Source organism: Lithobates pipiens, unplaced genomic scaffold (genome assembly GCF_037356315.1).
Source record: "Lithobates pipiens isolate NorthernLeopardFrog02 unplaced genomic scaffold, aLitPip1_a1.2 Scaffold_19, whole genome shotgun sequence".
NCBI lineage: Eukaryota > Metazoa > Chordata > Amphibia > Anura > Ranidae > Lithobates > Lithobates pipiens.
In genome coordinates, this window is record NW_027507764.1 from 104,408,857 (window position 1) to 104,423,343 (window position 14,487).

The 14,487-nt window shown below is 43.3% G+C and overlaps 1 protein-coding gene across 5 annotated transcripts in view; it reads right to left on the minus strand.

The window, feature by feature from the left end:
• Window positions 1–14,487, minus strand: part of ZMYND11 (zinc finger MYND-type containing 11) — a 145,916-nt gene that overhangs the window by 32,868 nt on the left and 98,561 nt on the right. For all 5 annotated transcript variants that reach the window (XM_077491131.1, XM_077491130.1, XM_077491129.1 and 2 more), the window contains 6 exons: window positions 14,034–14,126; window positions 13,763–13,850; window positions 11,371–11,426; window positions 8,795–8,872; window positions 4,723–4,841; window positions 3,122–3,329 (listed from right to left, as the gene is read on the minus strand). In XM_077491131.1, the coding sequence (XP_077347257.1) occupies window positions 3,122–3,329; window positions 4,723–4,841; window positions 8,795–8,872; window positions 11,371–11,426; window positions 13,763–13,850; window positions 14,034–14,126 (642 nt within the window). The remainder of the gene's footprint in view (window positions 1–3,121; window positions 3,330–4,722; window positions 4,842–8,794; window positions 8,873–11,370; window positions 11,427–13,762; window positions 13,851–14,033; window positions 14,127–14,487) is intronic.

Here is a 14,487-nt window from a genome sequence, read left to right on the forward strand (position 1 = left end):
ACAGCGTCGGGAACATCACAGCTTTCATTTCAATAGCTGTGCGTTCCTGGCCGCGCGCCGTCACATACAGCCCCCCCCCTTGTCCGGGGAACTTTGATAGACAGATCACCCGTCCCAGGATTGGACGGATGATCTATCAAAGTGCCCGGACAAGGGAGAGGGGCTGTATGTGACGGCGCGCGGCCAGGAACGCACAGCTATTGAAATGAAAGCTGTGATGTTCCCGACGCTGTGATCAAACAGGCAGTGGAGATGGCTCTCCTCTCTTCCCCTCACAGGCTGGCTGCAATGGGGGACTCTCTGGCTGCATCTGACAGGCACTGGTGAGGCTGCATTGATCTCTTTTATCGTGTGCAGTTTCTGACCATCTCCTGTACCATGTCCCCAGTCTGACCATCTCCTGTTCCATGTCCTCTGTCTCTGACCATCTCCTGTTCTATGTCCTCTGTCTCTGACCATCTCCTGTACCATGTCCCCAGTCTCTGACCATCTCCTGTACCATGTCCCCAGTCTCTGACCATCTCCTGTACCATGTCCCCAGTCTCTGACCATCTCCTGTATAAAAATATATATTTTTTAAATATGTTTCGGTGCTGTTTCGGTATCGGTTTTCGGCCTAGTTTATTTTTCATTTTCGGTATCGGTTTCGGCACCAAAAAACCCATATGGTGCACCCCTACTAGTAATGGTGGCGATCAGCGATTTTTATTGTGACTGCGACATTATGGCGGACACATCAGACATTTTTGGGACCATTGCCATTTATACAGCAATCAGTGCTATACAAATGCACTGATTACCGATTAGAAACACCTCCCTATGGAACACTAAACCCCTTCCCTGCCAGTGACATTTATACAGAAATCAGTGGCTTGTTTTTTAGCTCTGATCGATGTATAAATGTCAATGGTCCCAAAAAAAAGTGTCAAATCTGTCTGCCGCAATGTCGCAGTCCCACTAAAAATCGATGATCACCGCCATTATTAGTAGAAAAAAAATACCATAAATATATTCCCTATTTTGTAGACGCTATAACTTTTGCGCAAACCAATCAATATATGCTTAATGTGATTTTTTTTTACCAAAAGTATGTAGAAGAATGCATATTGACCTGAACTGATGAATACATTTGTTTTTGTTTTTTTTACATTTTTGGGGGATATTATAGCAAAAAGTAAAAAATATTGTGCTTTTTTCAAAATTGTGGCTCTTTTTTTGTTTATAGCTCAAAAAAAAAAATGCAGAGGTAATCAAATACCACCAAAAAGAAAGCTATTTGTGGGATAAAAAGGACATACATTTTGTTTGGGTACAAGAGTCACATGACCCCGCAATTGTCAGTTAAAGCGATGCAGTGCCGTATTGCAAAAAATGGCCTGGTCAGGAAGTGGGCAAAATCCTTCCGGGGCTGAAGTAGTTACCCCAAACCAAAAATGTAATATATTGCAGCTGATCAATCATTAGATGAGATTGCTGCATTAGTTCTCTTTTTAATCCCCCCCCCCCCATTTTTAACACCGTTCTTGTATTAGAGTGCCCCCAACCTGGATAAAGCACAGGGGTACCTTTGGACAGTAGCATTGATAATCTGGGGGTGGGGTGCTGGATGCAGTAGCAGATGTAAATACACTGAACTGCAGCTGAACTCCAGCTAAGACTATAAGCAGTTTACTTTTGAGATAAAGGTTTCACATAGATAAAGCACCCCTGTCAGCAGTAAATGGTTTGTCTCAACCCTGTAATTGCTACATATGCAGAACAGCTTGTCCTGTTGAAAAACAGACCTACTGGCTAGATCACCAGATGAAAATAAAGAAAGCCTAAAAACAAGAAAACTAATGCAACCATCACATAAAATTGGTAAGCTCCAATGTAATAAAATGTTTGCATTTGGGTCCAATACTGCTTAAAACATATTTTAACCGCTTCAGCCCTGGGAAAGATTTTACCCCCTTCCTGACCAGAGCACTTTTTGCAATTCGGCACTGCGTCGCTTTAACTGACAATTGTGCAGTCGTGCTACGTTGCACCCAAACAAAATTGACGTCCTTTTTTTCCCACACATTTCTTTTGGTGGTATTTGATCACCTCTGCGGTTTTTATTTTTTGCGCTATAAACTAAAAAAGAAAAAATTTTTTTTTTTAAAAAACGTAAATTTTGAAAAAAAAGCATTATTTTTTACTTTTTGCTATAATAAATATCCCACAAAAAAAACTTTTTTTTTTCCTCAGTTTAGGCTGATATGTATTCTACATATTTTTGGTTAAAAAAAAAAAAAAAAAAATTGCAACAAGTGTATATTGATTGGTTTGCACAAAAGTTATTGCATCTACAAAATAGGGGATAGCTTTATGCCATTTTTATTTTATTAGTAATGGTGGCGATCTGTGATTTTTGTCAGGACTGCAACATTATGGTGGACCCACCGGACACTATTTTGGGACCATTGCCATTTTTACAGCGATCAGTGCTGATTACTGTGTAAATGACACTGGCAGTGAAGGGGTTGACCACTAGAGGGTGATGAAGGGGTTAAGTGTGTCCTAGGGAGTGATTATAACTGTGGGGGGGTGGGCTTCAAGTCACATGACAGCGATCTCTGCTCCCAATGACAGAGAGCAGTGATCTGTCATGACACACCCCAGAACGGGGAAATGCCTCCGTGACACGTCTGCCAGGAGACTGCAGGCGCAGTCCCACTGTACACGGCGAGCGGGCTCCTGCTATCCCCGCCTCTTAAAGGGGACGTACAGGTACGCCCATTTGTGCACCGCTGCCATTGTGCCGACATATCGGTGCGCAGCGGTCAGCAAGTGGTTAAACCCCCACCAGACTTGTCAGTTTTTAGTAACCTTCAGAGAAGCAACAATTTGTTTTCTCTTTTGGATATCCAGAAGAAACAGAGGTTCAAAACTGTGTGTCTCCATCGCCTTTGCAGGTCTGTTTGAACATAAGCAGGTCACAGCTGCCAAGGAAAGCATTTTAAAGAGGCTATGAAGTGCAGTGACTGAACCTCTACAGTTTTACCTGGTAAGCAGAGGGGTAAGCAGACAAATGAAGCATTTTGTTGGTGCTAAAATGTAATATTTTTACTGCAAATTGCAACTGCTGATCACTTGCCTGTTCATTACTTGTAGATGAGATACTAGATTCTGCTTCTTCCTCCCCTTTGTCTTCTCCTTTGGATTTCCAGAATCGCCCTTCACGTAGGAAGCGCTGATGCAGGTCAAGTTCATCACAAGCTTTTTTCCAGCCCATACTGCGCTTTACATGTAACTGATGAACATTGACTGTAATTTCCTGAATATTTTCTGAAGGGATCCAGGCCCTGTATTCATGGGAGTTTCACAAATATGACTACAGATATGCAACACTCAGTTCTTCTACATAGACAAATACTGCTAATGTTCATCAAACAAATTCCAGTCCAAACAAGTTTTTGTACAATTTCTAATAATATAGTTTCTCAAGCTAAACAATAGATAAATTGCCAACCCAAGCTGCTAACACATTTCAGGGACAGGGGGGTGACCTGCTCCAGAACGCAGCTTTGCTGACATCGGTCAGGCTGAAATCTCCCTCAACACTGGCTGTGCCTACAGACTTGCTGGAGCCTAACAGACATGCATGCTGCGGCAATCTCACAAAACTGTGGAGCCTTGAGAGACAGCCCCATATCCACCTGAGCTCTTCGGACATACGATCTACGTCCAAAGAGTGAACCCTTAAAGAGGAAGTAAACCCTGATGAGTTTACTTCCTCTTTCATTCCCTGCAAAGGTAAAGCATAATGAACTACTATGCATCGCATAATAGTCCATTATGTGTCACTTACCTGACACAAGAGCCAGCGATGTCACCGCTGTCCCCTGTAGTCCGGCGCATCCATCTTCTCAGTGGGTCTCGCTGTTCCCCCGCTGTCATTCGGTGAAGCCGCGATGACGTCACTCCCGCACATGCACACGGGTGCGGCTCAGTGCGCCTGCGCGCCGTAGACAGCGGTGCCTGTCTTTCGGAAAATATCTCCTAAACCGTGTAGGTTTAGAAGATATTTCTTGGACCTAGATTAAGGCTTACCTGTAGGTCAAAGTGTGTTGTAAGGGTTTACAACCACTTTAATTACACACTGGTGGCTGCAGTAGTGGGATTTGTTCGGCCGGCGACCGGCTTCAAAGTGAGTGTATTGTGGCAGCTCCATACATAGCTGCTGACCACTTTCACAGACCTGGCCGGTTTCTTTGTATGTATGGATTGCATGGGTTGTTACCGATATGTGATGAAAATTTTATGTCAATAGCACTTTTAGAAATATATTTACCCGCTGTATGTGTAAAGCGCTGCGTAAATTGATGGTACTATATAGTACTGTATATAAAAAAAAGTGTCCTCCTCCCTCAGACAGTCCAGTGATAAACCCCTATATACTTCTAGTAATTCCAGATAGACACATACTGCCCATTCCCTTTCTATAATCAGTCTCCCACCCTTTTGCTAACATTCATTACCCTTAATGGTCCAGTCCAACTTTTTCTCTTTTTTTTTTTTTTTTTACAGCTCATGGATCAAAAACATTTTACTAAAAAGCCAAGGTGCATGCCTGTTCTAGTACGGTCTATGTATCATCAATTACACACAGCCCTCTTGCTCAGCTATGTATATACTGGATCATCTGCGCTCAACTTTGAAGCCCAATAAGAGCAGTTTTTGTGATATTTCTGTTACCTCTGGTGATGATGGCCAAAGAATCGAACATCTACTTGATTGTCTTCTTTTTGCATGACTTTGGCAGGCCAGAAGCCAAAACCTTTCATCTTAGCCCAAACCAGCTCATGGTTAGGGATCTGTAAAAAAAAAAAAAAAAAAAACTATGTGTAAGATAAGGAACAGCAGATAGAGCAGAATGTACTTGTCAGAGTTTTTGTAGAGTCATGGAAAAGTGAACTGCTCCAACCCTCCAAACATTCATCCCATATACTGGAATCAGGTGCTGACTTTATTCACCAGACAAGTTTCAGTGCATGTGTATACAAATATGTTGCGCTTATAATATAAGTGATCCTGAGTGACAAAATGAGAAAACACAAAAGGTGCACAATTACAAAAACAATAAAACAACAAATTCTGAGTGAACAAAATGTGCAGAATCTGTGTATGAAAGTCCATATAGAAAAACTCTTCATCAACAGTGAAAATAATAATGGAGTCCGTGGCAGAAAACAAAAAACAGTGCGACTCCAAAGGTGTAGTAAAAATCCAAAAATCCTTCAACCTCCAACCAAGAAGAGAAAGAGGATGAGACAGGAGGAGAGGGAGGGAAATCCTGGGATCAGAAGACCAAACACCACTCGGTTTGTGGGGACCCTTACCAGAACGATCAGCGTTAACGCTGTACTGAACTGCACCACTGGGCTGAACTTCTGTGATGTACCCTGCACTTGATCGCTGAGCTGTACTGCTTTGATGTATAACCGTGCTGAGCGTTCCTGGGCAGCCTTCCTCTTTCTCCTAGTAGTAAAACACACACTTTTTCCCAAGCTCCAAGCTTCCCTCTCTCCTTAAGCAGCCTGTCTCTCTCCTGCTATGGTGCTGCATGGTTGTCCCTCATGAACGCTCAGTTTTCTCACCCCAATGGCCTCCACAGCCCGCGGTATCACTTTCCACAAATACTCCTCCTTTCACATCTGCCCCACTGCTCTACCCCCCTGCTTTTCTGTCGCACCACTGAACCCCTTTGCTCATCTGCCCCAACACTGAACCCCCCTGCTCATCTGCCCCAACACTGAACCCGCTTGCTCATCTGCCCCAACAATGAACCCGCCTGCTCAACTGCCCCAACACTGAACCCGCCTGCTCATCTGCCCCAACACTGAACCCGCCTGCTCATCTGCGCCAACACTGAATTTGCTTGCTCATCTGCCCCAACAATGAACCCGCCTGCTCAACTGCCCCAACACTGAACCCACCTGCTCATCTGCTCCAATAATGAACCCACCTGCTCAACTGCCCCAACACTGAACCCACCTGCTCATCTGCTCCAACACTGAACCTCCCTGCTCATCATTCCCACCTCTGCGCCACAGGAAAGTTGGGTGTGATTCTCATTGCGCTGAATACTGGTTCTGACTTAAAGGGACACAGAGTGCAGGGGTTCAGTAATAAGTGATGCAAATGTTCAGGATTTCAACAGATGCTCAACAGTAATTCCACAAACTGTCACCTGTTTGTGGTTTTCTCAATCACAGTGAAATCCCTTCTTTATGAGATTGGTAGTGGCAACCAAGCGAGTCCTCTTCCTTCAGATGGTGGGTGGGGCTAGCAGGACTGTGATTGGCTTTAGCCATGCCCCCCCCCCCCCCCAGCAGAACTGCACCCAATCTCTTCCCCCATCACAAAAGAGGACGATCACAGCTACAGCAAAGTTAGATAACCAATCAAGGTTTCCCATCTTTTACAATGTGTGGGGGGCACAGTGTCTCCTCCTCAGTGCAGGTGTGGTGTGGGGAACTCTGAAATTGAAATGCATTAGTGTCTCACTGACACTTCCCTGTGCTGCTTTGCTGATGGAGTCGAGTTCCGGCAAAAGAGGCTTTGTATGTCACTTGTGGCACCAGTGCCGGAGGTTGCCTACCCCTGCCACAGTCTGTTCAGCCTGAGGCACGTTGCAGGCCGGGCTTGAGCAGGGGGCGTATTCAAGAGGCGGCTAGATGTGACTGGGAAGGCGTGTGTGCCAGATGCAGGCTGTGATTGGTCAGTAGAGGCTGAACAAACTACCCAATACAGGCTGTGTGTCTGAAGAAAGTCCTGTACATCTGACTGGGCAGCTGAAGGATTTTAACTGATCACAAAAGCACATTAGCTTCTTTGCTTTGTGTGGTCAGTTTAGAACAAGGAAGAAAGGTGACTGGCAGGATCAACCAGATACTTCAAATGGAATAAGTACATGAAAGTGAGAGAAACTATGGTTTAATAAAATACGCATATGAACACACACAGGAAAAAAATATTTAGACCCCTTTCACACTGAGGCGTTTTTCAGGTGCTTTTGGGCTAAAAATAGCACCTGTAAAGCACCTGAAGAACGCCTCTCCTGCAGTCCCAGTGTGAAAGCCAGAGTGCTTTCACATTGGGGCCCTGCGCTGGCAGGACGTTTAAAAAAAAAAAAAGTCCTCCAAGCAGCATCTTTGAGGACGTGGAGCAGAAGTGTATACACCACTCTTGCCCATTGAAATGAATGGGCACCGCTGCTTTAGCGCCTGCAACTCACCTCGGCAGTGGCGCTACACGGGCGCATTGAACTTTTATTCGGCTGCTAGAGACTGAACAGCACCGCTGAAGCCACAATAAAGCGCAGCTAGAACTAGCAGCGTTTTACTGTCAACGCCCGTCTGCCCCAGTGTGAAAGCAGCCCTAGTGTAAGACACACTAACAATACAGAATATCCTCTGTGATTAAGCTCAATGGGTGAAACTTGTTAGAGAGGTGGTCCTAGGGGTGAGATTATGCAATGAAGCTTGTTGTCTGATGAAGATTTTTGCCTGTGAAGACATCACTGGTGTGTGGCTTTTTTCTTTTAATTATACTATTTAAATGTCCGACAAAATTCCAGATTGAAAATAATCTCATTGAACTGATACATCCAAAAAGAGACGTATGACTAATATACAATTAGACTACAACTGTGGAAAGTGTACCATGGGCTCTCAGCTATCTCTGGAGAGTGCACAATTTACTGTAAATTGCAATATCCCATTCTAGAAAGTTTACCATGTAATTGGAGCCTGCTGCATCTCTACTATGCAGACTGTACCCTCTGCATCCTAATATGGAGCTTGCATCATGCACAGTTTGCTGTAGCTGTAACTCCACAGATCGTGGCATGTGCTTTAAAGGAAAAGTTCACCACTGTGAAATAAATACACATCTTTTTGCAGCTAAAATATGTGCATTTATTATTTTTTTCTACTTCAAGCCTGCAAAGCAGGTGCCAAGCAAGGCTCTTACAGACATTCTGTGTAAGTGGTCTACTCATACCTCATATGGGCAGGTAGTTACACACTGCCAGGAAGACTCAATGAACTACATAGAGCACTCATCAGCACCCTGGTAGTTCATTAAGAACTACAAGCAGACAGCTGCAAAGAATGTCGGTACTTGTAGTTTTCACATTCATAGACAGGGTGGCCTATGAGATGATCCCCCGCTCGCTGTCACAACAGGGGATTGGGGGGTGCAGTGGTCAGTGCTACAGTGACGTGTTACATGTTACTCCCTGAATGTACGTGTAAAATGTTACAAAAGGTGAACTTATCCTTTAACCTTATGCATCGTTCTATAAAGATCGCATCACGCAGTATATGTTACACCCTCTTCAACAGACTATTTCATATGCTGTGAATTGTTGTACTTGCTGCACAGAGTGCATCAAGCAGTTTGCTGCACACATTTCTACAGAGTGTATATTGTGCTGTGACCCACTCCACCCGACTTCTCTAGCTACTGATAATGAAAACAATGGCAAATCAATCAGAATCAGCAACATGTTCAACTCTATTCAATACATCTTTTTGAAAAAAGAAAGGACAACATAGCATATTAAGTTGTTTTTCCCACTGAAGCAGACTGGTGCAAAGTGCAAGCGTTGACATTACAAACATAGGGCAACTTCATATTATACATGTGGGCCCATCATTCTTTGTACTGAACCCTATAAGTGACCAGGATCATGAAAAATGTAGATTTGTTTTTAGACAAGCAAGGTAAAAAGTTCAAAAGACTGAAATCTTACGATACATACACAAGGATAGCAGAACCAGTTGTCAGGCCGTGCGTTTGACAAATAGAAACAATTTTTGCAGAGCTGCAGTTCATCCAGCTGAAACCAGAAAATATTTAAACCCATCATCATACAGTACGCTTATGTTTTCACGTGACAATAAACATTGCATAGACACTGAAAATCAATGATTTACAATTAAACTTCCACAATGCGGAAGATCATCTTTGGTTGTAGTTCTGCCCTCTAGTGTTCATTTTACAAACAACCAACACAAAGAAAATAAAGACTAAGGCCCCATTCACACCTGAGCGTTTTGTAGCTGGGAGCCTGAAGTTACAAATCGCTGGAGGGGAAAAAAATCTATTATTCTCAATGGAGATGGTTCACATCTCCACTCCATGTCTCCTGTAGCCAAATGCCTGAAACTCAAACAAGTTCTGGACCCTTTTTTGTCGCTCAAATCGGGCAGATTTGGTCGTTTTTCTTCTTTTTACATTGGTGACCTTTTGCCCTGCACAAAATTGCGGTAAAAAACGCAGAAAAATCGTGCGATTTTCTGCCTGAAAACGCTACGTTCAGGTGTGAATGAGGCCTAAAACAGGGAGATGGAACACTAAAGTCATATATATATATATATATATAAAATAATGTAATATTCTGTTATGCTGTATGGCTGTATGGCTGACATTACTGTCTGACCACACCTCATCGACACCTTATTATATTGAACAGACAATGTGACTGCACACATGTATCAACATTTGCAAAATACTGCAATAAAAAACAAAAAAACTTGTGAGATGAAATGTTAGGACATAACGAACTGGCTTCAGTGTATCATTTCAATGATTTACAGCTTTTAGCACTTCTTACAACAAACCATGAATCCTAAAATACAATGTAAAACATAAAAGGGAATATGCAGCCGTTTCAAAATGAATAAAGCTGAAGAAAAGGCCCTGGTTCTGCCACACAAGAATATAATATTTGTTTGGTACAAATAAATTTATCGAGGAGTACAAGACAATCCCCTCCCCCACTGCCTTTGGTCATATAAAAAAGCATCCTCAATGCAATTCGAACGTACATTGGAAGGTGTTCACAAGAATAGCAAAGGCTGATCAAACACCCACTGACAGTCTGAATTCTGCAGGTTGGGGTTCCCTTGCTCTCCTCCCTATATACTCTGCAGCCAAGCTCTGTTCCCTAAATGATAACTCAGGGACACAAACCTGGCTATCAATTTAAGCTGAAATGGAACTAGATATTAAAGTGGTTGTAAGGGCTAAAGGTTTGTACCTTTCTATTATTCTCTGCATTAAGACAAAAAAACTTTTAGGTGCAGCTCCCCCCAGTGACAAAGCTCCAGTGACAAAGGAGTGAGGGGTGGGGCCAGGCTGTACTGTGTGTGTCAATAGACACATACAGTGCGGCTCAGGATTTAGTTTGCACAAGAAGCCACTTGCTAGGGGGACACTCAGAAGGGGGACTAGCCAAAAGTACAGGCAGGGGACCACAAAAAAGGAGGATTAGGGATGCTCTGTGCAAAACCATTGTAGAAAGCAGGTAAGTAAAAAAAAAAAATCACTTTGGAGGGATCTGAAATGAGGGGAAGCTCTGCTGATTTTATCATCCAATCATGTGCAAGTTAAAATGCTGTTTTTTATATTCCTTGCATGTCCCCCTCAGATCTACAGCGACTTTACTTCCAAGTGCACTTGCAGTGCAAAGTGGATTTTCCTTTAGTAAATAACCCTCACAGTGTAGGTGTAGGCAGTGGCTGTGAGATTCAGGTAAATATGCATCTATGGCTGGATAATTTTGATCGGTGAGCTAGGAAAGCAGGATGTGTGGAATATGGAAGTAAACTTATCCTTTAAAGCGGTGTTTCAGCCCTAAAAAAAATTTTTTTTTAAAGTCAGCAGCTGAAACAAAAGTAGCTGCTGACTTTTAATATGGAGACTTACCTTTCCAGGGCGCCTGCGATGTCGGCCGCGGAGGCTGACATGTCCCTCGGGTCCCAGCGCTGCCATTCAAATTAAGGGAAACAGGCAGTAGAGCCTTGTGGCTTCACTGCCCATTTCCTACTGCGCATGCGCTAGTCGCGCAGCGCTTTGTGAATGGGACGCGCTGTGTTAGGGAACACACAGTTCCCAGAACACAGTGTGCCCCATTACCCAGAAGACAGCATGGAGGAAGAGAAGACCGAAGATCACGAGGAGCAGGAAGAAGGCAGATTAGGAAGACTGCCTAGCAACAGGGATTACTGGACAGGTAAAACATATTTTTTTTCAAATGTTTTTTTTAATATTTTTGGAAGAATATTAATGCTTTTTTTTTTTTTCTTTTTAGGGTGGCCCTCCAGTTTAACATTTAGCTGTTTGCCGCAAGAGTTGCTCTAGATTTATATACAATTTACTAAACAATAACAGAGAATCTATGAAGAAGCCAGCAATGTAAAAGCTGGCTACAATGGATACCAGAGATGGAGTTTGAAAGGTAGTGAACTGTATGAAAAATAAGTATTAGATGTGCCCAGAAAAGTGTCATTACACTATAAGTCAAGTAAATGAAGAGTGCTGTATAAAACTTACCTCGTGGCATGTGTCTGTGTACAAAACCTTGGCAACATCAGTCTGCTCACTGTCATCTGTAACAATTACAGCACACCAAATAAGCAGAGCTACAATTTTATAAGTACATGTAATACTTGATTATTCACCCTCTAGCTGCAACCTATCAGCAATTCGTATCTGTATTTAAACCAGGAACATTTTAATCTGCCTTGAAGACTTTTAGTCACAAGCGTATGGTTATAAACGATAAGCCATAACTTTACGACCACCTACCAAATATTGAGTAGGTCCCCCTTTTGCTGCCAAAACAGCCCTGACCTGTTAAGGAATGGACACCACCAGACCAATGAAGGTATGCTGTGGTATCTGGTGTTGTAGCAGATCCTTTAAGTCCTGTAGGATGGGCTCTCCAGAGATCGGACTTGTTTTTCTAGCACATCCTAAAGATTCTTGATTGGATTGAGATCTGAAGAACTTGGAGGCCAAATCAATGTGTTGTGTTCCTCAAACCAATCTTATGCCATTTCTGCAGTGTGGTAGGGCACATTAACTTGTTTAAAGAGGCCGCTACAATCTAGGAATACCATTTTCATTAAGTGTACTTGGCCAGCAACACTATTTAGGTAGGTGGGGTATTTCTCAAGTAACATCCACATGAATGGTAGCAGAAGCAGAAGACTTTTCCAAAGTGTCACACTGCCTCCGTCAGCTTGCCTTCTTCCCATACTGCATCCTGGTGCTGCCTTCTCTTCCCCGGGAGAGCAATACACAAACCCAACCATATGCTGGCCTCTGAACACATCTTAAATGCCTTAAAAACCCTCTATGTTGAACACAACTGATCTTTAACTTCAAGCACACCTGTACTTTGCCTCATCAATAACACTCACTCACTCTGACTCCGCCTCCACTCGGTTCAGTCATTCAGGGTGAAAGGAAGTACCCAATCATTTGTTTGTGGGGCCCGAAGGCAATGCTCTGAAAGTAAATGTAAGCAGCTGGTGAGGCTGCCATTAATCTAAACCTGTTTTTGAGTAGAGGAGCGGGTTACTTTAAACCAGGGGTGCCCAACCCTTTGAAGAGCGAGGGCCACTTAAGCGACTTGGTAACCGGTCACGGGCCACAATGAGCAGAGCAGGCAGGTGACAGGCCCGTGCAGAGCGGACACAGCCCACACTACTCTATGGGTCCTCCAATTTGATCTGCCCTGACGGAAGGGAATTGATCCCCTTCTGTTTTTTATTTTTATTTTTTAGCGATCAGATTGGAGGTATGAGAGTGTAAAAGGACCTGTTTAAAAATCTGTTTAAATCTGCCGTTTCATAGAGGTGAATGGAGGGTTCGATTGTGTTGGACCGGTTGTGTGAAAGGGGCCTTTCACACTAATGCAGCGCAGTGCACCTGGGTCTTTCCTGCGGGTTAGCTACACTTTGCCATAGACTTCTAATATATTCTGCAGGTGTGGTGAACTTTCAGAAAGCTTGCCAAACCCACAGGTAATAACAGAAGTCTATGCCTCAGTGCAGGTAACCTGAAGGTGCGCTGCACCTGCGGATCAGTTTGAAAGCAGCCCAGTAACCATTGCACAGATATGCCCTTATATACACTGCAATTTTAGTAATAAATAGACCTTTAATAACAGTCTTCCCTTCAGGTATCACCTGCTGTTGCTGTCCCCGGCAGAGTACATTTGGTATCACTACGCCTGTGGGAAGAGACGGCGCTATACAGGAAGCAGCCTATACAGCTCTGCTCAACAGCTGCTTGCTTTGCCGGCTTCATTAACAACACAGATGCTCCGGGATGGCGGATCTGCAACCTATGATCTGGGCTTGCCAATCTGCTTTCCCACAGAAGGAGGTCTCACGCCATATCAGAGGGCTCCGCGGGCCACATGTGGCTCCCGGGCCACTGGTTGGGTGCCCCTGCTTTAAACAAACCAGACATATTTTATGTTTTGGTTAATAAGGAGATGGTAGACTGTTTTAAATCTCCCCATAAGATTAATCATTCCATTTCCACCACCATTACTGTGGCTAACAGTGGATGTATGAAAATGGAATTACAAAAAGAGGATAACATGGGAATGCACAAGCAGGTAAAGTTTACTAACTCTGGACAAGAGCACCCCCAGCGAGTCTTATACCCACCTGTCTTCCTAGCAGGACCTACACGTGTTTTGCAATCCCATTCATTCTGAACAAACAGGAACGCAGAGCCCATGCACCCACCTGGTCAAGAAGACCCTTGACAAGCAGCCAGGCAATCTAGGCAGTGATATCTTGCTTGATTGGGGACAGGTGAATACAAGACTACAATATAAGTGTAAGGAAATGGGGGGGGGGGGGGTAAATAAATAAATAAATAAAATAAATATGCCCAAAGCAGGAAACAAGAACATGAAAATCACCTCCATAGAAAATAATGGTGTTGTGCAGGAGAAGCTGAGCATCTGCCTTAAATTCCTCATAACTTCTGTACTTTCCTTCGTTCACTTTCTGTAAAAATATAGTAAGGTTAAAGAGTGAAAAAAAACAGCATTTCTAAGTCTCATATGATACATGATTATGTCATTCCAAATAAACAAACTACTCCAATTTAACGTTTAGGCCTTAGAAGAAAATCCTTTTATGATTACTATATTAATTATGAACTTTCACACAAACTTGATAAGAACCTACCTCATTAATAGTGGACACATCAATGGCTGTATGCACCAGTCTTCTGTACATGGGGTGTTTTGTATCCTTCCCTTTCTTGTTAAGTTCAATTGCCTGAAAAGGTAAAATTATTTGTATTTAAAGTGGCATTGAATCCAAAACTAAAAATCTAATACATTGCAGCTCACAAGTTTTTAAATGTGGTGGCTGCATTAGTTTTATTTTTATAAATTTTTTTAAGGCTTTTTCCTTCATTATCACCTGGTGATCTGACAATTACCACACTTTCTTTCATAGGTAGGGCTCCATCTATGAAGGAGAACTGAGCTACTCTACGACAACAGCTTGTGTTCAGTGGCGGGATCCTTCAAATAAAAAATAATTACCCAAGCCCCATCTCCACACATGTGCAAAGATGTGCACGAGAGCAGCAGCCCTCCCAGGTCTCTCCCTCCTAGTTGGTTGAGACAGCAGC